This window comes from Crassostrea angulata, chromosome 6 (genome assembly GCF_025612915.1).
Source record: "Crassostrea angulata isolate pt1a10 chromosome 6, ASM2561291v2, whole genome shotgun sequence".
Taxonomy (NCBI): domain Eukaryota; kingdom Metazoa; phylum Mollusca; class Bivalvia; order Ostreida; family Ostreidae; genus Magallana; species Magallana angulata.
The window spans coordinates 27,865,582-27,892,031 of NC_069116.1; the positions used below are offsets into that span (position 1 = coordinate 27,865,582).

Here is a 26,450-nt window from a genome sequence, read left to right on the forward strand (position 1 = left end):
GATGCATTACACGGTGTTACTTATTTTGTAAAAGATCGGTTAACTGGAAAAATGGGTCTTTTGTTTTAGGTTGGCTTTAAACAACCTTTACTATAAAATTTGCCACTTCTGCAAAGATTTTTACACCAAGAGTTGTGTATTAAACAACCATATGGCTAGTGTAAAAGAGACCTTACTTTGAAGAATAATCGGTTCTTATTAAGGTACGTAAACCTGAAATTGTCTGTATTAAAGAAACAGTGTAAAAAGGAACAGAACAAGAACAGAAGAAATCTTTTAAAATGCACTAGTATTATTTTGTTTATTTAATGAAAATTTCAAACGAGTTCCATTTTTCTGAATTTCGACAAAACCAAAATTACAGAATATAATATATTTTTGTCATGCAGTCTGGGAAATGGCAGGGTCCATGTATGAACCAGACGTCGCTGAGGCTTTCCTGACCTGCTCGATTTGTGAAGAGGATTTCAAAGATCCTGTGGGACTTCCATGTCTCCATTCTTTCTGTAAAGAATGTATAAGTCGTCACATCATAGAGTCTACTAAGGGACAAAAATTGGCCAGAGGTTTTAATTGTCCAAAATGTAAACGACAAGTGGATGCCCCAGACCCGCAACAAGCCCCGCAACACTGGGTGGAGTTTTTCCCGGTAAACCACTTCGTTAAAAACTTGATTGAGAATGTCCGTTTGCGGACAGAAAATAGGAAATGCGATCCATGTTGCAGACGCAATGATAACATTATGGCGGTAAAATGGTGTAAGGAATGCTCAGAGGCTTATTGCGAACAATGCGAATCCTTCCATAAATCTCTAAAATACCTGCAACACCACAATCTAATCAGCATGACTGATCTCCAACACCAACCGATAAAAGACTCGGCTAACAGGCCGCCATGTCCTGACCACGACGAAACTGAGTTGGCTTTCTTCTGCGAGGATCACAACCATGTCGTCTGCTCCTCGTGCGTGACGTTGGATCACAGAAAATGCAACAATGTTATGTCTTGCGAGGAAGCAGCAGACAAACAAAGACTGCAAGCAGAAGCTATCATTGAGAAGCTAAGGATGCAGCGAGACTGGGCCAACAGAATTTCAGAAAATCGCAAGCATAGCTTAAAGACTATGGAAGATTCATCTTTTCAACTTTGCCAGCAGATAGCAGGTCTTCGACAACAAATGAATGATTTATTGAAAGCCAAAGAATACAAATTGACCGAAGAAATTAAAAACATTAAGCTACAGGAGAAAAGCCACAACGACTCTGACATCGAGAGTTGTGATGGGATCGCAAGCACAACTGACAATGCCCTGTCTCTGCTGCAGAACGCACTGAAACATGGGTCGGATACGGATGTCTTGCTAACGATAGACAAGGCGAAACATGAAACCCATGTCGGTGAAAACACTCTCGCAGACATAACTCGCGAAATGAAGGATGTCTTCCTGAATTTTGTCCCAGACAAACAGCTTCAATCAATGTCGAACGCACTAAAAGATATTGGAAGGATAACGCTGACATATGCCCCTGTTCATATTGCTCCACCGTACAATCTCGAGCAAGAAGCTAAACTGAACCAAATAGAAGAAGAAACAGTAGCTTATCAAAGCATACCACAATCACCATCATCAACTCGGAGAACTCCTCCATTGTCCTTGACTTTAAAAATGGAATCGCCACCAACGAGCGTCCCTAAATCCCCGCAAACATCGGTTAGCAACGGAATTATCCACACAAGACTGTCCCCCATTGCTTCTGCAAGGTCACTTCCGCCACTCGTTCTTTCACCAAAGTCAGCTACACCGACTAAGAGACTAGCTCCCAAACAGGCTTCTCTCGACTTCTTCTTCAAAGCTCGTACGATCCAAGATAGAGAAAACTGTTGTTTTACAGGAGCAGAATTCATTGGTAACGACAAAATTATCTTAGTAGATCAGGTATGTAGATTAGTAAACAGATTTCTACTTTATTTAGAACTGTGTCTTATATCTACATACCTCTAAAAATAAAACTGCACTTTTCAGACCCATCGAAAGCTGAAACTCTTCAACAAAGAATATACGTGGCTTGGTGAAAAGGTATTGTCAGCCAAACCATATGATATAACAGTTATTGGAGCAAACGATGTTGCCGTAAGCCTGTCCCAAGAAAAAAAGATTCAAATCTACCAAGTTAGAGAGAACGATTGCTTGGTCATTTCCAATATTCAGACCGGTGCAAGATGTTGGGGTATTGCATTTGCCAGCAAAAAATTCGCCATCTGCTGCTCCTTGCAACCTCCTTGCATTAAACTGATGTCTCAAGACGGGAGAGAGCTGAAGGTCTTCAGCAAGGATGCTGATGACAATGACCTTTTTTCATTCCCTGACTACATCGCCATGGACAAGTCGGCTAAGAACCTTTACGTCACTGATAAATACAAGAAGTCTGTTATAGCCGTTTCAACCAGCGGGAATAAAAGGTGGGAGTTCCATGATGAACATTTGCTGAAAACTCCCAAGGGCATTGCTGTTTTAGGAACACGTGTCTATGTTGCAGGATGCAAGTCCCACAACGTTTTGCTGATGACGACGGATGGTGACGTCATCGGTAATGTAATCAGCGACGGAATTTCTAATCCACACAAGATCGCGCTCCATTCCGATGGGGATCATCTCATGGTTACCCAGTATCAGTCAACATTAGTTGATGTTGAAAAGAACATGGTTAAAATATTTACGGTGTATTGAAGAAACAAGCTGTCGTGTCGGTTTGGTCTATGTTTGTGTTGTGCTTAATAGCTTAGTGATTGATCGAGTGGATTATTTTGAGGCTCAATGAAAATACAAGTGTCTTTATCGTTACCGGTATTTCATGAAACAAAAAGTATGGGCAGCATTGCTCACCTGAAAACATGATGTTTTAGAGTGCGACCCTAGAGCGTAGCGAATCAAATCTTATCTACTTTAACAATAACAAAAATGCTATTACATACATCTAAATGTACTTGTACGTGCATCTCATTGTTACATTAATGTTTTTTTAATGAAGGTAAATAAATTTTATTTGAGTTATTTTATTTTCTTCTCTTTTAAAACAAAAGGATCACTTTTATATAACAAATGAATTGACCTATAGGGCCGATATTGGTTTCTGTCTTTAAAAAAGACATATCGAATTTCGTTCCACTTCGTGATTTTGGGCCACACAAAGTTAACTCTTAGGTTCTAGTTCTCATAAATTGAATTTATAGTGATTGAAAGAAAGGTTAACAGTCGTTGTCGTTGCAGTGCGAGTTATGAATTTTTTTTTTTAATTTTTTTTTCAGTTTACATTCTATAATACGATACATGTTCTTTATATGCGTTTATTTAGAACCAAGGACATATTAGCAGCTATCGAAAGTCTCGCGTAACGCAATTTCAAAGGTTGCACAACCCTTTTTGACAAATAATGCACGTCGCTTTCGTTTTTCCAACAGAAATAACAGGGGGAATGATGTTTGTAGATGTAGAAGGATTTTTACAAGACGTTCGAACACTATCATCATTGACTGTACATTCAACTTAACTCTTTTCCGTATTAACACTTGAATTATTTGTATAAGGGGTCGTATCTGATGCCAGGATGGCATGGGGACGGAAAACTCTAATTGAGCCACCCCCATTTTCTTCTAATCTATAAACTCTCTTCCTGTATTTTTGGCTTTAAATGTCGCCAATGCTCACGTTCTTTGCAAAGAAAGATCCGTATTTACTTTGCAGTACTTTTCCTCACAATTGTACCATTTCCTATAGATGTTCTGGAAAGGCAACGGCATGTTTTTTTTTTACATGGCATCTGTCTCGAGCAACACAGAATGAATGGTTCTTGTCCTCAAACACCAGGGTATAGTTCCGGTTAATTGCTTTTACATGAACTGGATTGTATACTTTTTCCATCGATACCAGTATCTAATTCAAAGAGCAAATGTGCTTTTAAGGAAGAAGATCGAAGTTTAAACACAAAATGCACAATTCTGCATTAAAGATGAAAACAGTATTTATAAATGCTGTTAATTTAAAAACAAAGGTAAAGTATATCCACAGATAAATTCGAACCAGGGCTAAAAAACACCACGTGTGTGACAGTCATTGCTTTAACTTACTGAGCTATCCAAGACTTACACTATATGATGTAAATATAGGCCATAAACCATGCAGAAATACATGTATACCATTTTACTGAGTAAATGCTGTTTTAGCCAACTTTGAAAATTAATTATAAGATTGCAAGAGCAATTTGTTGTTAAAAATGCAAATTCGAAAAATTTAGAAATATGTACGATAGAAAATAACAAAAAAAAAACCGATTTTTTCCCGGGAAATCAATCTCCTATAGGTAAATTCTTCTGTTATTTGCAATAGATCCTTTGCACCTCTATAACGTGCTTCCATATTCATCTTAAAATTGCAACAATTCAAACACATTCAAATTAAACATTAAGACCCATTATGGTTCTTTTCTGGCTTTTATTTCACAAAAGTCACCATGTACTTCAAGCATAAATAAACGCAAAATTTTTTTTTGTAGCCGCTTTATGACTCCATGTCTCGGAATCAAGTTCACAGTCAACTTTATTGATAAACAGAAACATGAACGACTCTTATGGATGATAAGAAAAATTAAAATAATGATAAAAAAATTACAATTGCACCACGTTTTAAAATTCTGAAATTCACTATATTTGGTCAGAAAATTTATACAGGTTGAAAAGTTGTTATAAAAAATAAAAGTTGTGGTAACAAAAAATAGTCTTGCAGATAAGAAGTTTAACGACACTTCAAATCACTCTGCTTCAACCAAAAGTAACAAAATTGCTCATTTTAACATTTCGTTCAGTTGAGCTTGTTATGACTTTTTAGCACCAATAAAAATATGAAACAAGTATCAAGTTTTTCTTGATCGTAGAGATTTTCTTGGGGAATCAACAGGTAAACTCTCTGATAATTGCATTCCCTTTGAAGGTGTTGCTTTCCTTGATCGAAGAACTCTTTTCTGGGCTTTTGGACTCTTTTTAGGAGTCAATTTAGAGGTCCCAGTCTTTTTCATGTCATCGCAACTAGAGTCCATCTCTGATGCATAAATAGCATCATCTGCATTGTCTTTTATGGTCTTATTCTCCTGTGCTGATTTGGATTCTGAATTACTTCTAGTCCTCCTTGGTGATACTTCTTCTACATTGTCTAAAGTTTGCACTCCAGATTTTGTCACAATTCTACTATCTTTGGTTTGTCGAGTTGTTGATTCTGATTCTTTTCCTTCACTGCCTGACTGACTCTTTGTTCTCTTAACAGGCGAGTTCTTTGTGTGTTTGGTCAGATCACTTAAAGCATTTGCTGGCTTATTTTTTCTGGTACTTCTTCTTGTTCCCCCATTTATGCTTGATCCACTTTCACTTTCTTCTGCTTTCTTGTCCCCATTTGTTGAAATTTCTTGAGCATCTGACACCTGACCGCTCTTTTCCTCCACACTTTCATCCATATAGAGCACTTTTCCATGGGTTCTAATGGGGGTTGTTTTGAAATATTCAGTGATTTTAGAATCACTTTTTTTGTTACTGTTTTCAAGTGACATCAAGGATTTTCTTGTACTATCCTTCTTGGTTTTGCTTTCTGGCAGAAGGTCTGAAGTAGTTTTTCTTCTTAATCTTCTCCTTGTCGTTTGGGCAGTTTCATCTTCCTTGTTGGAAGAGTCCTCTTCAGATGCTTTTGACTTCTTTGCTGGGGACATAATAAATGTGTAAACATCTACATCTTCTGCAGCAGGATTGTCATCCTTCAAAAGCTTCCGTCTACTGCTTTTCCTTACTTTTGATTGAATCATTTCAACAGTTGGGGACATGAATTCACAAACTGTTTCATTTCCTGTCTTAGAGCATGCAGATTGAATGCTTTCTTCTATTTTTGGACAGCTAACAAAATCAGCTTCATCAGAATCACAGGAATCAGAAACGACACTCTCTGCTGCATCATCATTATCACTGGAGATTTCTTCTGCCTCTTCTTTCAAGACCTCCTGAACTTTTTCTTCTTTGGAGCTACTTGCCTGCCTTGGTGATTTATTATTAGCCCTACTCTCTTCCTCTTTCTTGTCTTCCCCCATTCTCTTATCATCTTCATTTGACTTTTGGGAACTTGTTGATGTTGTTCTCTTTGAACTAGACCTTTGAGATCTCATTGGGGTTTTTTGAGGTGTAACTAAACCTTCCTGTGACTCTGTATCCTTAGTCACAGTTTTATCTAATTCATCAGTCTCCATTGCCTCAGTTTTGGACTTTAACTGTTTACTTAATGAACTAAGATGCATTTCAAAATCCCCAAAACCAGATTTTTTGCCTTTCCTTGAGCTTTTTTCTTTTTTCAAGGCACTGCCTGTCTTCACATCATCCATGACAATGACATCTTCCTCTCCCTCTTCTTCCTGTTCACTTCCACTGACTTCTTTATTCATTGCATTCTGGAGGACTTCTTCTATTTCTTCTAGAGCATCATCCACTATGATGGTAGGATCATCTTCTTCATCACTGTCACTCAATACTAAAGGCTGCAAAATACAAACACACCAATGAGCCAAAGCTGTGACTACTAATTGTGATTAAGAAGTCTCTTGACTTTTTTTTTCCTCTTACGAGTCTTGTACTGTAGAGGTGGTTCAATTTTTTAATTTTTCAAAAAACAAAACTTGTGTCTGTCATTCTGAAGTTATTGGGTTTCTTTGTGTTTAATTCATTATAACATACAATAGTACCATGTACATGTAGATATACAAGTAGATCTTGTTATTCTAGTTATTAGAAGACAATTACAAGTACCGTACATGATCACATCCCATTCAAATCACCGTAAGCAGTTCTAAAGACAGACAGCACATTGTCATGATAGAGAATGTTTTACTAACAAACGCAAATATTTTAACACTCCTATAGCTTCCAAAAAACTGGATAAATTTTATCTATAAGTCACATTATGTGTGTTAATAAACACAACCAAATTTACCAGTAAATCTTAGCAAGTAAATTGGACTTACACTTTCAGAGTTTAAACCACTGTCATCATCACATTCCATTTTTTCTTCATTTTCTTCCTCCTCCTCATCTAAGTCTATCAATTTATCCTTTTCTGCCTAGTAAATCAAGCAAAAAATATTTCCTGCATAATTACAGCATGTACTTGTTCAATGCATAAAACACAGTCTACCTATTACATGTACAAACATAAAACACAGTCTACCTATTACATGTACAAACATAAAACACAGTCTACCTATAACAAAAGAGATCCTTGTCATTTAGACACATTTCAGATCATTCACATTATTTAATGATATTATGGTAAGAAGCAAATTTTTAAAACTTTAAAATTCAAACCCTTAATATTTCAATATGCAGTAATAATATTTTGAGGTAAATACTAGTAATAGTTTTCTGATCTAATGATTACCTTGGGCTTTCCCTTGTCAATGAAAAATAATTCCTGTGGGGCTGAGGTGGTGCTGGTCTCAGTCTTCTCCTCGATCACTTCTAGGTCTGGCAATTCTTCGTCCACCGCCTCGGCATCATCAGCCACCTAAGTCAATTACATACGTCTGTTTACTGAGTATCTGGTATTCAGAAATTTAGACTACCGTAATAGTTTTCTTAGAAAGAGTTTCACTTTTGCAGATTTCATGTACATGTGCAAAATGGTAAGTGTTTCAGTTCCTTCAAATTGAGGAATACTGGCCAGTATAGGTTTTTGAAACCAACAAACTGGGTTTTATAAGTTAGCTAGATGAAACAAAATCACTAGAGATACTCAATCATTTAAAAGTTTTCAAAGCTGTATTCAATTCAATCATTTACGTTGAACTTGACTCTCTTCAGAACTTATTACTGAGAATCTTCACTGCCAATACGGATTACTAAACAATTCCCATCAATTGTTTTTTGAATGGAACTAACAAAATGTTTATAAATACATGTAAGTTATACAATTATTTATACTGAATGTCTGTCTACTGTAAGTACCTGAAATACTGATGTTGGTACACCTGTTGATTGTAATTATTTATGGCGAGAACCTAGGAAGCCAATCTTATTCAAATTAGACCTAGGAAGTTGACAGAGCTTTGTGATCTCTAACTATTAAATCAATATGGGTCATATGAAAAGAGTTCTCAAGATATCAAATGGATGAAACGTGGCCAATAAATAGGCATTTTCAAAACAAAATGCCTTCTACTTCAAAATGAAAGTTTTTATAAACCTTTCTGAAAGATTCTTTGTTCAACTCCACACTTACCATAGGTTCACCTTCTGCTGTTTCTGTTGATTCGTCCTTTCTATCAGTCAATGCCTACAGAAAGACATATTATTAATTTAAAAAAAATAGATATTCATGTGTATTGAAGAAGTAAATGTAAGGAAACTGTACATGAACTAGTTAAAACTTATTTCTGCAGGATATCGAAAATAATGGTAATTTCATTCACTGAATCACCAATGTTGTTTCACAATGATTCTTGACTTACTTCCAGAAACTGCTCAATAAGGTTTTCATCTAAATCCTCCAGCATGAAACGGGTGACATGAGTCCCTGTGAACTTCCTGTCAGTCGGAATGGACTCCAGAAGGGCAGGATTGCAAGATGAAATCCAAGTGATAAAATCAGATGGAGCAGGGATTTTCTTGGCAGACTGAAAATCAATTATTTTGTATTTAGGAAAAATATTTTTAAAAGCAGCCAGCTTATTTTCAAGATTTTTTACACACTTTGAAAACTGTTAGTTCCTTATTTTGGTATATACTTAATTCCATGATTCACTTAAAAAAAATATACATTTAATATGACTTTTTTTACCTAGTACAAATGTATTCATTTAGTGATGAACAAATTATAACATCTTGATCTTAAAATGATAAGAAATGCATTTTGAAAACTTCATGTTTTTTAACAGGAAAATCTATAAGAAATATTGTAAAACTGTAAGAGTGAACAGATTTGGTTATAGTACAGGTTCCAGCTAATCTAATTAAGATACAGATCTCTACATAGCGTAAAGTGCAGAGAGGTCTGGCTACAACCCATTGAGAGTCATGTTCCATTTCATCAGAACCACTTTGGATTTACATGTAACTACATGTACCGGTAATCAGATGGCAGAAAAGCTTTTCTGTAGGTGATATTGTGACGTCTGTGCATTTTTAGTTATCTGTATTTTAATCAGATTGATATTCTCCCAAACTTCCTTTGAATCCCCCTATAACCAATTTACAAACCTGAATAAATTCTTCCATGCCTTCTGGCCAAAGTTTACTCAGCTTCACCATACAGATGTTGTATTTCAGGAACCTTTTATTGTCGCCCGAAATCTTGAAATCCTTAAGAGATTTCCTACAAAGAAGCCTTACTAGTATAAAACAATGTAGATTAAGTACCTCAAAAGTCATCAGCAAAATTCTCCATGGTTTTATTACTCTGCGGAATAAATGTTTTGAAACTATAGTCTGTCCCAAGTTATTGCTTCCATCGCTTTTTGATGATTTTTAATAAATTTACACATACCTGTGAAAGAAAAACAGTTGAAATCGTTAAAAGGGAATATATCCAAGATATTTTCATTGAACAATTATCCCTTTCCTCTAAGAAAAATTCACAGGAACGAAAACAGATTCCTTACGGAGATTTATAATGGGGAATGTTTACATCTTTTCTCCATTCAGAATACACTCGGAATACATCGCGCAATTTTTTAACATTATCATCCGGGCTCATGAATGGCTGTTGCAATGCAAAATCTCCGTAGACTTTCAATTTCGGGATGTGTATTGAAACCTAAAGCGGTAGAGGGGGCGTTTCAAAACAGATAATCTGGACATTTTTTATATTAGTGGATGAACGTAGTTTTAGCACACAGGTATTTACTATTATTGAAAAATCTAGCAAAAAGTGGTGGAAGCAAAAACTCGGGACAGAGTATAGAAATGTATCATCAGAGTCATTAAATATATGCAGCGAAAAGCTGTACGTACTTAACATATGGCCAGATAAACTTCTGGTCATCAGGGGTAAGTTCTGCTAGCTGAAGTAAGACGTCCAGTTTATGGCTGTCTGGAACCACTGCACTCACTAAACCACACAGCATCCTTGCAGCAGATGAAATCTCTTTTTTCTCCATATCTCTGTAAGAAATAATTATGTAAAAATACTTTAAAAGTACTCAATTAAAATAAATCATAAATCATACTTGCATTTCACAGCTATTCTCTCTCTCTCTCTCTCTCTCTCTCTCTCTCTCTCTCTCTCTTTCATTAATAAAAATACTCAATACTTTTATAATCATTTTCTACAATAATTTCATCTAATGTTCAAAACTTACCTAGAGAGTACAACTTTTAAGTCCACATATATTGAGGATAAAGCAGCCATTATGTCAGCATAAGTTAGCAAGGACTTCTCCATCTTTCCCTGCAATTAGAGAATCAAACATTCAGGTACAAATGCATTTACTTGTTTTGTATTGAGGATGACCAATCTACTTTTAATGAAGAGGATATTTAGTTCTATAAACCCAAACTGATTATCCAAATATATCTCTTTATTTTTCAAATTCATCTTCACATACTGGAATAGTTCTGTACTTCATGCTGACCCATCGTAGGCCTTCTTCTGTAAAGTCAGCCAAACGTTGAATGCTGAAATTCAAACAGATCATATAAAACAGTTGCGAAATTATTGTCTTCCTTTATCACTAGACGTTACATTACGAGCTACATGTAGTAAATTAATGAAGGTACACTACATGCTTATATTTTACCTTGGAACATCTTTGCTGTGTAAACACTTCTCCATTTCATTTTGACAATACCTGTAAAATTACAGAAATAATTCTTTACCAAAAAAACCCATAATTCACTATTATAAGATTTTATCAAATATATCAGTATAATGCTTAATTCACACACCTGAGATGTTTGAAATCTACTATCATTTACAAATCCTATTGTGCAAATACTGAATGTGCTTTTCCTCCAAAAATTAATTTTTAATTTTTTCAAAATAAAATAAAAATCATTTCATCCCCATAATTCAAGCTGGCATATCCTCATGGATTCCAAGCCGGCATATAATTTGCTCTGTTCATATGTTAATTCAAAAGCCATCTTGAGGATACCATGATCTGTATTTGTTATTCATACTGTACATTTATCTTATTTCCAAACAGCTTTCAATATTTTGTGAGTATCTAATTAAAATAAAAAAAGCAAAACAATCAATTGTTACTACCTTCCACAAGGAATTCACACTAACTTACCCCTCATAAATGTCCATAACATTTTTTAAGCTCTGCAGAGGAATTAATGAGGAACTCAGCTTCATCAAAACTCTTGGGTCCTTCTGACATGACTAAAGAGAAAATTGATATGAAATTTAAATCAATGTAAAAACATGGTCAGGAGTGAGTAAGCTCATTATATTCAATGTCTGTATAAAATATTACAGGAAATAAAATGTTTGAACTCTGAAAAAACAAAATAATGTTTCTAGATATCAGACTTCCAGAGAATCTCATTCAATGTGCTTAAAGTCATCCCTCTGAAAAGCTTCTAGTTTTGATGTTGCTATGCTAAGAACTTGTTGCATCATCAGGAGTCATTGTAACAAAAAGTTGATCAAATATGGTGGCTTTATCAATATTTGAAGTGCATTGATTTTCATGGATTTTGTTGTTTGGCTAATGAACCTAATCAAATTTTTATCGAAGTAAGAAACTGGACAAAAAATTGTTTTGTTTTCAACACAGTTTTATATCCTTGAAACCAAATCACTGAATACTGATGCCCACAAATACGAATAAAATAATTCTGAGCAGATCATGAATAAGTATTTTTATTTCATAGGTTATCATTCTTCTACGGGAACTACATTTCATACTAACCTGAAGCATAGACACATCTCTTTTTATATCCAGCCCCTTCTTTAATTTCTTGGCAATCATACAAGTTCCTGGAAAAAAATTGAATCAATAGCAGGGTTTGACATTAAGTTTTTTAATAACTGGACCAGTCGGGCTACCTCAGCAATTTTTCACTAGCCCTGACCCTTCTACTACTTGCCCTGACCAATTTTGACAAAAATAAACTAAAAGTTAAAAATGACAAACATAAAATATTAAATACCCATTTCTGTTTAATTGTATTGGTTTATCTTTACCAATAATGAATCATTCAAACACTATTTAAGATCTAATTTTATTCAAACTGTACTAATAATGATACAAGTATTCAATGGTTGACCAGGGACCAACAAAACCTTAGGGAGACTTTACTTCTCCTTAACAGAGAAACATGGAAGTCCAACCCAACCATTATGTTGAGGATTTAGATTTTTTAAAAAGATATTATAACAAAGGGTTTATGATTATTTTAGCATATATTTGGCAGTGTTATAAGCTAATTACATGTTACCAACAAATTCACTGTTATATCAACACTGGCCTTAAAGTAATAAACATCGTTTTGTACAGCTTGTGGTTGCATCACCCGTATTTATAACCCCTAAAGATAAGACAGACTAGATTAATTAATCACAAGAGACATAAACTGAGTTTGTGAAGACGTCTTTAGAATTAAAAAATTATCATTTTATTGCCCTTGGGGTTAATTTACACGATTATATGAACTCCGTGTACAGGGCGACTTCGGCTTTTCGTTCGTATGGAATTCCGACAAAGTTACCGATCAAAAAGAGAGTATTCCCCCCACTTCATCCTATAGGTTAGTCCTTGGGTTGTACTTAAATTACGGTTTGTAGAATTTAAGCCTGTTAGGAAAAAGTGCTTTTACTTCTATTGATATGAATATTAGAGAAAAAGTATGTGCACACTTTTTTTTCACACGACCAGTCGGGCTAGTAAACAGACATTTAACCCGGACCTATCGTTTACTAGACAATGTCGGTAGGACGTGCCTTAGTGTCAAACCCTGAATAGTGAAAATATGAAAAATACAATTTAAAAATCAACATGCATGTACACATAAGAATATATACACAACGTTCTGAAGCAAATTTCTAGTAACTTCATTTACTAATTTCCCTAAATTAACATCTTAAATTTTTTTCTCCCTACTTGTTAAAAAAATCTTTAAAACAGTCACTGAAAAAGAAGTAAAAAAAGTAAAATGTGTGGAGAATAACATCTCAATGCATTGAAAAATTATGAGATATAAGTTTGCTGGTTTGGTTTCAAATTAATCTAGTATGTGTTTGTGTAGAAGTGTTTACTTCTTAATATGTAGAAGCTGACGTAGGCACTAGTTACCTCAAGCACAAGTTAACCAATAACCATTAACCAAAAAAACAATTGGGACACTCTTTTGGTTAACTATTGGGTTCCTCTCAAGCTCTAGATATATAGTAAAAGCTAAACAATTCAACAAATAAAATCACACTTACTTATCTTCTCTGCCTCTTCATTGGACATCCCCTTTGGTGGCTTCCAAATCTCGTCTGGTTTGAGTTTGTGATAAAACATGCCATTTTCTTTTGACTGCAATACCCTCCTACAATATGTTATAAAAATGTCAAAAATATGTGTGTCACAGACTGATGTATTTATGTGACCATAAATTAAGTTTCTTGTTTCTTTACTACTATAGAAAAACATACAGCCTAGATTGTAGACTTTTAAAAACCATTCACAAGAATGTTGAAAAGTTGAAAAACAGAAACAATTATAAATGTAACAGGATGCGACGAATAATGACGGACCAGACCAAGATTTGAACCCAGGCCACCGTGAATCACTAGTCGGGTGCTCTACCAACTGAAGCTATCTGGCACACTGAAACTGGTTTGATTGTCACATACCTTCCCCCTCAAATGATCTTCAAAATGTGTGGGATGGGAGAAATAATGATGGATCAAATCAGGATTCGAACCTTGCAACCCTGACTCTCTGGTCAGTTTGGATACCAGTGCCATATACTGACGTGCGACAAGTTCTCACCGAGTACCATTTTTCTCCAGTGCATTGTTAAGTCATTTTTTGTATATAATTTTATGTGTTCATAAAATGTCGTAAAAATGCACTGATGAAAGATGGTACCCTGCGAAGACTGGTTGCATGCCAGTATTACGTTGGTATCCAAACTGGTCTGATTGCCACATAAACAAAGATTTTTTGCTACTGTAGTGTAACATATTTTACCTTTCAAAATCACCCAAGTATTTTTCAAATTGTGCTTCAATAGCTTCCTTAACATCGCCGTTTGGAAGATCTTTTATTGCTGTCTGAAAGGCAGAACTTAATTCTTTTCGTGATACATTCTTGATATCTGTAAAAATAAAAAAAGAAGCATGTACTAAATGTATAGTTATCACATGTATTATAATATCTTGACATTGTTTGAAGCAGAAACAGATTTCCATAAATTTATATTTCTTTATTAATATTTTGGTTTTGATGTTACAAAATCTTTGAACAGAATTCATATGTTATTAATCAGATGTGATATAATGAAATAAGAGTAAAAAAAATATTTTGGACAAGATGAATCAATGTGTTTTGTTTTCCTCTATTTTCATTATGATCATTTGACATTTTGGAATGGTAAAATTTGCAAGATTGAAAGATATAACTACCCTTGGCGGATTTGGCAACACGTCTGATAATTTTGTTTATTTTCTTTTTAATATCCATAGCTAAAATCTACACGTGTTTCTCTCCAGAATGAATCTAGCGATAACAAATATTCTATAAAATGTCTTTTTATTGGCTAATATTTGAGGGGTTTCCCAATTTTTATAAACCAATCAAAAATTCTTTTACATAAACCGGAATTTCGAACTAAAAGGTTATTTTTTACCATTTATCGTTGGTTTTTGTAATAATCTTTTCCAAAAAACCATTTAAGTGTTCAAACTCTACATTATTTTTCATAAATAGAATATATTTTATTTCACTTAATTAATACGAAAATGCGCGCAACACTAGAAAACCTAACTCAGCATTATCTTGGCAGAGCATTCTGGGATAGCAAAATCTAGTGAAGATGTGAATGAAAAACGTCTTACTAAATTGTCTTTACAGGCGATAGAAACAAATGATTGGAGACGATTTTAAGTTTGAATAACTTAGCTATGTTTTATATACGTAAGACATTTGTTAAGTTATTGCAGACTTACCCAGGACAGCAAAAAACTGGACTGCAATTTTACTCTTTATATTGTGAGGCATTTGCCATTTTATTCTCTGTTTACATTTTTGATGCTAGCAATTTTTGGGGATCAAGGGAATACCAATTACTCTTTCAGTTTATTTAATGTTGAATTATGTTTTTCAGGCTGATTACTCAACGTCAGGACCATGGAAGTGGATAAAAAGAGGCGTAATTACAAGTTGTTGGTTGATCCTATGCTTAGAGGTGGATCAACTAAGATCTATAGATTTGAGGGTGTTGATCCAACGGTGAGAAACACAGAAAAGCAAATTTTAAGAGAATTTCGAATATAAAATTGCATTTCAATCATCGATTTGGAGGGTTTGGCAAGTGTACCATGAATGCAAAGAAAGCTATAAGCAAAAATAGATTTGTTTCCCTAAAAACAAGAATGGTGATTAATTAGCCTTTATAATTATTTATCATAAAGACTCCAACAATGTATATTATCAAGATTAAGGGATATTTAACAGTTCATTATTATTACAGAGGCATTAAAATAATTGGGTCTAATAGGATATTACACTTCATTATTGCACAACTGTAAGTCAGCAAACTGCAGTTGTTACTAATGTACATTTATATAAAGCATTGATTCTTTAATGACGAGAGAAATGAAATAGACATCTTATGAATTCTTCATTGTAGGATAATCGACTGGTGCATGTTAAAGACCCAAGATCACGGCTGCAGAGATTATGGAGTCAGCGAATGCCAGCAGATTTACCAATCCCTAGGTTTAAGGTATACAAAGACTGAAAGTATTTAAAGTTTTATGAATTTCACCATTTATTGATAAAGAAGTACATATAAAATAAGTTATGTTGCTTTTGAATGAGGTCACCGTCAAGTTGTGTTGCTCCTTTCACATTAGCTTTGTTACTACCTTAAGTTGAGAACTGAATAACATGCAATGATTTGACTCAAACTTGTTAAAAATGATGAACTTGCTCAAACACCAGAGTTCAATTGTAAGACTTTTTAAAGTGTAAACAGTATATTTTGAGCACTTGAACTTTTGCATTGAAATAAGGAATCATTCTTTGAGTATTATGAGGTGATAATTTCGGTCGGGGCGTTATCAAATCCAATAAAGACCGAAGGGCTTTATGATAGATTTGATCACGCAACTGAAATTATCACCTCATAATATTCAAAGAATGATACCTTATTACTTACATTTATATAACTTAAAGCCATTGTACAACTAAATATTTAAATATAAATAAGCAAACCCTGCTGGCGCCCCAATTTGACGTTATGGGTTATATAGTACAAAATCGATACGTAGTGTTATCACAGGCAAAGACACTGGAAAACGTAAATATTATAATATAAAGCAGTTTGAAGAGGATGCATATGAGATCTAGATCTCAATATACTAGTAATAAAAGGGTTTTATTTTGTTACGAAGTAGTGCGAGAAATTGGAAAAAAAATGTACCATAATGGGTTTGCAAATGAAATGTTTTGTATAATTTTAATGTAAACTTAATTCATATTTCAGTATGATCACTATTATGTTGGGGAACCCCCACCAAATGAAGTCACATTCACCAACTTAAACGATAACATCAGCAAGGACTTTCTAGAAAATATGGTGAAACAGTTTGGACTGCTAGAGGAAGTCAAAATCTACTACAATCCTAAAAACAAGAAGCATATGGGTATAGGAAAGGTATGTCCAAGATTTGTATTCTCAATGTCAGCATATCTTTTCACTTCTTAATTGGACCTTTTTAAATGCAGACCATAGTGTTTGACTTTATTTAACTATTCATTATGAGGTTTGTTTACAATGTTTAATTTAATTTTGATACATCCAAACATTCAAAACTTAAAATTTGTTTTCATAAGAGATGTCATCAAATTTTTTAGCCTGTTTTATTGCATATTTTGTTATAGAATGGACTTTACATATCAACAAATAATGAATGTACAAGTATCTAGGTTATTTCTACAGAAATTTCTTGCATTACATTTTTAGTCATAAACCTGATTTTATTGTCTTGTAACATTGTAAAGGTTATCTTCATGTCATCGAAAGCAGCAAAGATGTGTGCTGACAAACTGAATCAGACCTCAAAAATGGGAAACATAATGAGTGTTTATGTGGACTCTGGTGGTATGCCATAGTTTTCACTACATCTATAATACAGTATTTTAACAAGGTGTTATTGTGTACTTATTGTTAACACTTATAAAATTTTCAAGTTATCTTTGTCAAACACAAATTGAATTGATAAGCATTTATAAATATGAGTAGCCAGAATTATGTAAGGATATAGAACTTGTATCAAAACATTTCTTATTTATATTCCTCATAGAGATTCTATCAATTTTTCTTTTTAAATAGGCAAAGAAAGGCAACGAATCATTGAGGACTTGTTGTCAGAGCAACCAAAACCTTCAATACTAGCACCAGTGGCTCAAAATGCTGATCCGAGAAGTAGGCGCTTGTCTGCATCGTTTTCAGGAAATGCCAGCTTTTCTGACACAAGCTTTGAGCAGGAGGCTTATGATCCAGAGCTTGAATTCCAGAACCAACGAAAACCTGAAAATCTCAATATCCATGCAGCGGAAAACTTAAGCCACCACAGTGGAGACACTGGATACATATCAGAGACTCCCATGTCTGCATTCTCTCAGGGTAGCTTTTCTCACAACCAGGACAACAACAAGGGCTCATTTGACATAACAAACACAGGACTGACCCCTGGGTTGACCCCAGCTATGACCCCTAATATGGCCGGGAGTAATTTTCAGTTTCCTCCTCCCCCCAACCAGTTCAATCATGGGAACAATAGGTTTAACAACCAACCCAATGACATTGCAGGGGGATTTGGAGCCCAAGGGAACAATAACTTTGACAATTTTGGTAGCAATGGTAGTCGTAATTTCCGCGGGCATGATAATTTCAATCACCATAAAGAAGAAGTGTTTAACAATCCAAACAAAATAGATTTCACCAAGCCTCCACCTAATTTTAACTCCAATAATGTGCCTCCACCCCAGAATGACAGAAATTTCCATCGGCAGGATTCAGGTCGTTACCATGACCGTCACAACTACAGGAATAGAGATAGGAGAGACAGTCGTGACAACCATGGTTATGACCGAACTGACAGGGGTGGGCGTGGAGGAAGGGATTGGAGGAAAGACAGGAATGACCGAGGGTACGACAGAGATTTCAGGGAAAACCGCTACGAAGGGCGTAATCGTGATTATGATAATTCATACAACAGACGAGACCGGCACGGAAATAGGAGAGATGATCGGGAGAGAGACTTTAACCATGACAAAATGGATCGCAATTATGATAATCGCAACAACAGGATGCATGATCGATTGTTTGACAATAGGAACAGTTTGGACTATGATAACAGAGATCCTAGGAGTTTTGAAAGAGAGCTTGGTTCCAAACCTAGGGGAGATAATCTTAGAAGGGAGAGTATGGAGAAGGAGCAGCCCCCACCCCCTAGGCCTCAGACTCCACCCATGCCCCCAGAGCCAACTCCAACAGAGGAAGAGCCAAGACCTCAAAGTCTGGAATCCCGTATTCAGAGTCTTCTACAGAATGTTGGAGGGATATCTGATGGATTTGGAAGTCCGTCAGATGAATCCACAAGTGATTCAAGGAAGAAAGAACAGACTCCACCTTCAGGGAGATACAGTAATAAACATGGCGATCTTTCCGATAGGATACCCAAAACACCAAAGGAAAACTGTGTTGATGCTCAAAATCCTAGAACTCCTTTTGATTATGGACAAGATTATACGCCTGCCTCTCTTGAAGGAGAGAGGATAGATAGAAAATTAACTCACAACTTAGATTTCCGGGAAAGCAATTCTCATCTTAATGGTAGTGCTTTAACAAACTTTACTCCTGATAGCATTCCAGTTGCTCCCACGGGGACTAGTGAAGATATAACGCAGGATGATGATGAAATGAGCATTTCATCAGGAAATAGTGATGACCAAAACATTGAAGTCAATCCTATTCCAGATGTCACAGTCTCTGATGTGACCAACAGTGCTAATTTTGTAGCCAATCCCTGGCAAATGCAGAATATGGGCATGAACTTTGGGACTAACTTTCAAAACTACAATTTCATGGGTGCCAATAATATGCAAGTGTATAACCAGAATTTTTACAATCAGTATAACAATGACATGATGAACCAATCTCCCATGATAGGGCAAACAAAGGCAGAAAGTGAAGCCATGGAAAAGAAATTTAGAAATGTGCTGGAGGGCTTTGTCAAGGAGCTTAAGTCTGTCATGCAGAAGGATATGTGTAAGAAAATGGTGGAAAACTCTGCTTTCCAGTCGTTTGACAGCTGGTGGTCCGATGAATCCAGTAAACATAAACAAGTGGTATGTGTACAAATAAAGGATTGCTGATATATCTGGAAAAAAAATCAATCTATTAAATAATTGCCAAATGATTAAATAAATTGCCAATAAATTACAGCTTAAGTCTTTAAGCTAATTACTAATTTTCTAAGGAATTCAAACAAATTAACAGTAATTTATTGTGAATATATTACAGCAATCAGCTCGTCTCATTCCTGAAAAGTCCTACGATAAACCATCGTCTCCATCAAAACCGTCCACAGTCACCATTGGGAAGAGTGAGGTCACATCCACATTGGCCTCGCTGTTTGAACCACAGCATCCGTGGTCCAGAGAGGGAGAAATCAACATGGGAGGATTCATGGGGGGTGGATTCCTTGGTATCAGGGGTGGAATACCCCGACTTCCATCATTTAAGGTAATTACTGAAGTCATTCTGATGATTTTTTGAAATCTTTGTAAGGGAATTATTGGGAAAGTTTGCGTGAAAATCTGGTCGATATACATGTAAAATATAATTTAATTCATTTATGTTAGAAAAAGTACAAAGCTCCTTCACCGCCACCAGAGGATGAAGAAAGCAAGCAATCCAGCAGCACAAGAGATGGGTTTTCAGGTATATCTTTAATGTACTTAAAATTTCTCCCAAATGCATGTTGACAAAAGCATCCTAAAATAGATGTATAATGTGATTTATATTCTACCTCATGTGACCGTAAAGAAAGATGCTTCGAAGTTTTATTCAACAAATGAAAAAAAACCCCTGATGTTCAACATATAGCAATGATGAATATATTACCTCCTAATGTACATGTATTTATGATTTTCCATTTTTTTTCAAATGTTTAAAAATATTTTCAAGCAGAAAAGCAAGAACAGAAGCCATCTAGAATACGCAAACCAATTTATAGCTCCAGTGAAGAAGATGAAGACTCTGATGGTATGGATAACTTTTAATACCATTAATATGTTTAGATCATAGAATTAGTGGATTTTGAAATGGGAGGTCAGTATCTGATAAAAATTTAATTATCTTTACGTAAAAAAATTGTAATGGAAACTTTGAGAACCCAACGCATATATGTTATCAGTTTCTTTATGTACAAGTTTGTATGTTAAAAATGTGTGGAATTTTCATGATTATAATGCTTGATAGCATTAATGTACATGTAAAGGGTACCTGAGTGAAGATGTGTTTTATTTACAAAGCAGATGAGGAGGAAGAGACAGAAGATAAGGATAACCTTGACAGCAGCGATGATGAAGAGAAAGAAAATGTTGACAGTAGCGAGGAGGAAGAGTCAGATGAAGAATCGGAGGAGGAGGAAGAGTCAGAGGAGGAAGAGGAGTCCAGTGAAGAGGAAGAAGAGGAGAAGAAAGAGGAGGTTGCTACAAGGAAAAAGTAAGAGGAGTCAACCGATTCTAGAAATTTCTTTAGATCAGTTTTATACTTCATGGTCTTACTGATTTATGCATGAACATGTATATACATGTATTAGTAATGTAAAATTTTCATTTCATTTTCTTAAAATCATTGTAATCACCAAAGTTTGTGAATATAAAATGTTCAGAACATACAGTGATATGTCTTTCATGATCAAGATACATAGATATTTTATCGAAATTAGATGGAAGATTGCGATAGAGATTACTTCTTCAACTATAGTAGATATAAAGTTTTTCACCAGTTTTCAAATTGTTTATCATTTTTAGAGAGGAAATAGAAGAGAAGAAGACAAACAAGGTGGAAAATAAAGAGGAATCAAAGAAACCACTTGTGGAGGATGAAGACAGGTATTTACATTTTAGTTATGGAGGGGAAAATTTCCATAATGATATTTGTACACACACAAGTATTAAATGAGTATTATTGGGTTTGGATTTGATGCATATTAAATTTTATGAATATTTGACAAGCTCAGTTGTTTAACACTATATATGATCTGCATTTTGATTTATCTAAAAAATTGCAGTAATAAATATTATTTATTTATTAATGATTTTGTGTTAAAGAATTAAAGGTGTGTATTTATAGTAAGAATACAAAACAGTTGTAGATGTCAATAGTGCCAAAGCTTCATTTGATTGTTTTCTTTTGTTTTTAGCGATGAAAAGGTTGATGTTGAGGAAGAGGATCAAAAAGAGGAAGAGAAAGAGAAAGAAGTTATAGAGTCCCATAAAAAGCAGATCTCAAAAGAACCACAAATAAAGAAAGAAGCAGAGGAACTGCCTATTATTCCAGAGGAGCCTGAGGCATCTGGATTCGAGACATTGTTAAAAGCTTCGGAGATTCTCAGTCAGCGTGAACAGGACAAGAAGCTTGTTCCTCCCGCTCCATCCATCCCAGCTGAAGTCAAAGAAGAGGATATGGACCTGGAGAAAGAAAAACCAAGTTTCTTGGTGGAGCATGACTACGTGCTTCCACCCCCCACAGTGGACGGCAATGATACGGACGGAACCATGTCGGCAGAAGAGGATGAGAACACAACACCCTATGAAGTGTTCATGGACCACAACTACTGCCTTCCACCACAGCCTCATCTCAGAGATTTGGTCGAGCAGAAGGCACTTGTGCCAGACACTGTGCATGAGTTGGCAAAACCATCCCCAGCATCTGAAAAGAAGAAGAAGGAGCCACCAGTGAAGAAAGAGAGAAAGAGGAAGCAGCCTCTGAAGGAATCCACGTCTATCAATGTTAATGACTCTTTTAATCGTTCTAAAGGCAGTAGAGAACTAATCAATCTTCTCCCTCCTCCAAAGCCAATCAAAAAATTCCCTCCAAGGAAGATGGAAGAAGAAAGACTCGTGTTCTTTGACATGTACAGTAAAGGAATCGATGATGAAGACATCAGATACATGAAAAAGACCTATGATCATCTTCTGGAGTCGGATGATCCAATGGGATACTGGGTGAATGATATTTTGTGGGTAGATCATCCATGCACTAACATACCAGATCCAATTCCTTCTAAAAAGAGAAAGAAAAATGAGAATGAGTTTCCAAAACCCCACAAAACAGGTACTGAATAATGACATTTACATGTAAGAGTTTTGCTTGCATTGCCTGTAAATATTGTGTGAATGTGAGGTACAGGTTTAAGTTAATTCATGTGGTTTGGTATATTACAGGGTGTGCTAGAACAGAAGGATATTACAAGCTGACAAATAAAGATAAGACATGGCTGAGTAATCCTCAGGAAACAGAAAAGCCAGAACCTCCCGAGACTGTCAGGGTAAGTTCCATGCAGTAATCACTGGAGATAAGTTCAATGCACAGTAACAGGTGATCAATGGGGACAAGTTAAATTCAAAGTAACATGTGATCAAGGGGGATAAGAACTGATGGTGATGAATTCATACAATTGTTGTAAATCTGCAGGTTAATACAGATAGCAACCCTTTCCTTTAGAATTGTTTAGAAATTTTTTTTTGAAACTAAATGTAACAGATGTTCACATTACTATTTTGCCATGTTTTACAGGAAAAGAAAACACAGAAGTCTCGCGAGGCTCGACATGAAAACAGGAGACTCCAAGTTACGATTGCTGACTCGCAGTATTTAGATCTCTTCAAGTTTAATCAGTTCAGGGTAAGATAATTTCTTGTGACTCTACAGCCCAATAAATAAAGTTTCATCAAGAAGTTAATTTGCTAAGATTGTTAAGAAGTCTGCGATTTTAAGAATGTGTGGAAAATAATGCTTTTTAACAGGTAGTTGCAGCTAATCTGAAGGTATAAGAGTAAACGTGAATAAAGATTCATACATAAACAATTTTTTTAAAAAATTACTTCAATAAATATATTGCTTTATATACATATATATTTTTGATGGCTGTTTTTCATTTGTTTTTAATAAGATTGATATATTTCAATGTCCTATTGCTTGCAAAGTCAATTTTTTCTCTCTCTTTTTTATACAACTTGATTTATCTTTATATTAAATCCCCCTTTTTTTTCTTTTGATATTCTAAAGGATTTGAATTGATGATATTATATGACTATTGATTAAACGTGGTGTAGCTACCATATTTCAACCTTGATTTTGGTTTCATTTGCAGCTGAGAAAGAAACAGTTGAAGTTTGCTCGCAGTGGCATTCACGACTGGGGATTGTTTGCTTTGGAGCCTATTGCTGCTGATGAAATGGTGATAGAGTACGTGGGAGAAACGCTGCGTCAATCTCTGGCTGACTTGAGGGAGAAAAAGTACGAGGCTGAGGGATGCGGGAGCAGTTACCTCTTCAGAGTGGACACGGAGACCATTATAGATGCCACCAAATGTGGTAACCTTGCCAGATTCATCAACCATTGTTGTAATGTAAGTCATCACTTATCAGAAGTTCAATATACTATTTGATTTTCAGGGAGTTTTTTTGGAAGTATTATGTAAATATTTGTTCATGTTGCCCTGTGCTGCAAATAAACCTTTATGTCATGTTTACAGATATAAATTCTCTTTAAAGTTGGTTAAAAAAATAAAGTTGTTCCAAATCACCTTAGTCTAGAGTGTTTACCATGTATTCTGAAATTAATTTTTGGACTAAACTATAAAGTAAAAGGCCCTGATTAAAAATATCTATTAAGACTGTTTATCACAAAAATAAGCATAATAACATGTAAACTTTTTAAATATCTATTACAGCCAAATTGTTATGCAAAAATCATCACTGTGGAATCACAGAAGAAAATTGTGATATACTCCAAAAGAGACATAGATGTGAATGAGGAAATTACTTACGACTACAAGTTTCCCATTGAGGACGAAAAGATTCCTTGTTTATGTGGCGCTCCTAATTGCAGAGGCACTCTTAACTGAAACTGGCAGAGACAAGTAGAATATATTATTCAGATCCATGAATCTTGAGGGTTTAACTGAATCCTTCAGACTGCCACAGCTTGGGTTATACCTGCAGAGATTGAACGTGGAGTAGAGTGGAGAGAGTTATCCTTTCTGAAGTCATTCAGAGAACGTGCGTGTAAGAATGGACTCTGTCCTGGAGAATGTGGTTGTGGAAGACTGTTCCATGAATGAGAGAATCAGGAGCAATGTCAGTTATCAGATATCGAGTTAGAGTTTATTCAGTAACTCATTTATGTAAGATCTCGTGAGTTCCTTAATTCACTTGATCATGAAGCAGTATTTCTCTGATCTGTTATTGACAATAACAAATCTGATATTTAATCAGTGATTGCGTAGAATGAGATTGTTGATTGAATGAGGGGAGAGAAAGGTTGAGGGTGAAAGCTCAGATTGTGAGAAAATGCAGCAGTTATTGCTATATTTGAGCTTGGAAATATGTACGTTAAATGTACGTCATGATAGAAATCCTCCATACATCAAGAGTGTTTTACAGTGGCTCTTGTAACTATAACCTGATTCCAGATACGAAAATACTTGAGACACAACCTGTAAATTTATAGTGCTAGTGCTTGTTGTTAGTGTATATAACCTGTCATTGCAGTCTTAAAGACAGTGCTGTTTGGATGAAATCATTGTATATAATTGTGTAAATGTGCTGGTGTATGAATGTATGTTATGCATGTTGTTTGTAAGATACCTGTAAAGTGTGTCATGTCAAGCTAATGTTCATGTATGTGTTATGGATGTGAGATGAGTACAAGAGAAGGTAAATGTGGCACACCTTAATGGCCATGTGTTGGTGGATGTTTAAGAAGGGTGGATGGTAAAATGTGCCAGGACCCACTTTGTGTGTACTGTAACTGGGCAGCTAATATTTGTATGTTTTTCTTTCATGCTATATAGGTACATAACTACCGGTACATAAGATTGTCAAGTGTATGATTGATTTAAAAATCACTGCCAAATAGTACCATCTGTTAGGAGCACCCTCAAGTAAAGCTAAAAGGCTGTAAAAAAAACCTATGTTCTTTGTATATCAGAAAGAATGTTGCATGTTAATTCTTGGACCTTGTTGCTGTTTCGTTTTAACATTGAGTTCGAAATTGTTAGTTTTGAAACATTGTATTTTGATGGATGTATTTATTGATTTTAACTAATGATTTATATTTTTTTAATAGAATAGTGGGAAAAGTCTGATATATTTCAAAGCATTTACTGGTAGTGACATATTGTTTGTAAAATTCGGTAGTTTTGTTATTTCATAAATGACTTGCTCAACACCAAACTGTTTTAAATTAGGGTTAAAGTTACTGACTTACCGGTATATATATCTTGATGAAATAGTTTTTGCTGGTGGTGTTTTCTGATAAACTCCTATTTTTGCGATGCTAAAAAAACTACTACTTCAATGTGCTTTGAGAATGTCAAATGCATAAACAGTTTAAATTGTAATCTTTTTGCTTAAACTTTTTAAAAGTTCATTGATAAGCAATTTTAGTTTTTCTCTCACTTTTATATTTATATACATGCATGTAATGTACGTACATGTACATGTACCGGGGTATGTTTAAAGAATCTTATTGATATGTGTTCCAACTAATTACAAAAATGTATATCAATAGACTCCATATCTCTCAATTTAATATTGACTGCTTTACAGAAATAATTGAGTTTAATTGGCCATTAGACAAACTTATGGTATTTGTGGTAATGCCAGATGAGAATTCACTAAATGCTTTTTCACAAACATGAGTAAAGCAAGTGGTATGTTTTAAAAAAAAAAAGCTTATACAATTAGACTTTAGATGAAATGAAATACATATTTAAAAGTACTGTGATGTATTTGCATGTTTATAATCGGTAGAGATCACCATCTATTATATTTAATTTTCATCTGTAAATAGTGTGATTTGTGTGAATGACTTTTGTAACAGTGCTTTTATATTCATACAGTTGGTTGAAGTTTGTTACTCTTTAAAACATGTTCTGTACAGTTTTGTATGTCATCCATGTACAA

At 35.0% G+C, this 26,450-nt stretch overlaps 3 protein-coding genes across 6 annotated transcripts; 2 read left to right on the forward strand and 1 right to left on the reverse strand.

The window, feature by feature from the left end:
• The first annotated feature begins 87 nt into the window (after positions 1-87).
• Positions 88-3,023, forward strand: LOC128190411 (tripartite motif-containing protein 2-like). The gene is made up of 3 exons (XM_052862449.1): positions 88-203; positions 390-1,936; positions 2,024-3,023. The coding sequence occupies exons 2-3, from the start codon at positions 398-400 to the stop codon at positions 2,726-2,728; spliced, it is 2,244 nt and encodes a 747-aa protein (XP_052718409.1). The 5' UTR covers positions 88-203; positions 390-397; the 3' UTR covers positions 2,729-3,023.
• A 1,430-nt stretch (positions 3,024-4,453) lies between these two features.
• Positions 4,454-14,771, reverse strand: LOC128189918 (caldesmon-like). Its single transcript, XM_052861728.1, has 15 exons — positions 14,642-14,771; positions 14,208-14,334; positions 13,454-13,560; positions 11,937-12,004; positions 11,313-11,404; positions 10,815-10,865; positions 10,623-10,692; positions 10,377-10,465; positions 10,030-10,179; positions 9,277-9,391; positions 8,529-8,693; positions 8,300-8,353; positions 7,460-7,585; positions 7,047-7,142; positions 4,454-6,563 (listed from the first exon to the last, which is right to left on the reverse strand). Exons 1-15 carry the CDS (start codon positions 14,697-14,699, stop codon positions 4,908-4,910), a joined length of 3,024 nt encoding a protein of 1,007 aa, XP_052717688.1. The 5' UTR covers positions 14,700-14,771; the 3' UTR covers positions 4,454-4,907.
• Positions 14,772-15,005: 234 nt separating this feature from the next.
• On the forward strand, positions 15,006-26,040 carry LOC128188447 (histone-lysine N-methyltransferase SETD1A-like). 4 transcript variants are annotated; one of them, XM_052859499.1, is made up of 16 exons: positions 15,006-15,227; positions 15,343-15,467; positions 15,868-15,963; positions 16,726-16,896; positions 17,244-17,343; positions 17,575-19,595; positions 19,771-19,992; positions 20,112-20,190; positions 20,437-20,514; positions 20,784-20,976; positions 21,288-21,368; positions 21,680-22,593; positions 22,704-22,807; positions 23,056-23,163; positions 23,633-23,890; positions 24,215-26,040. In XM_052859499.1, the coding sequence occupies exons 2-16, from the start codon at positions 15,366-15,368 to the stop codon at positions 24,386-24,388; spliced, it is 4,701 nt and encodes a 1,566-aa protein (XP_052715459.1). In that variant the 5' UTR covers positions 15,006-15,227; positions 15,343-15,365; the 3' UTR covers positions 24,389-26,040. The 4 variants fall into 4 exon arrangements, with proteins under 4 accessions (XP_052715459.1, XP_052715461.1, XP_052715462.1 ...); XM_052859501.1 differs by having other exon boundaries at positions 20,787-20,976; XM_052859502.1 differs by having other exon boundaries at positions 20,440-20,514.
• The last annotated feature ends 410 nt before the right edge of the window (positions 26,041-26,450 follow it).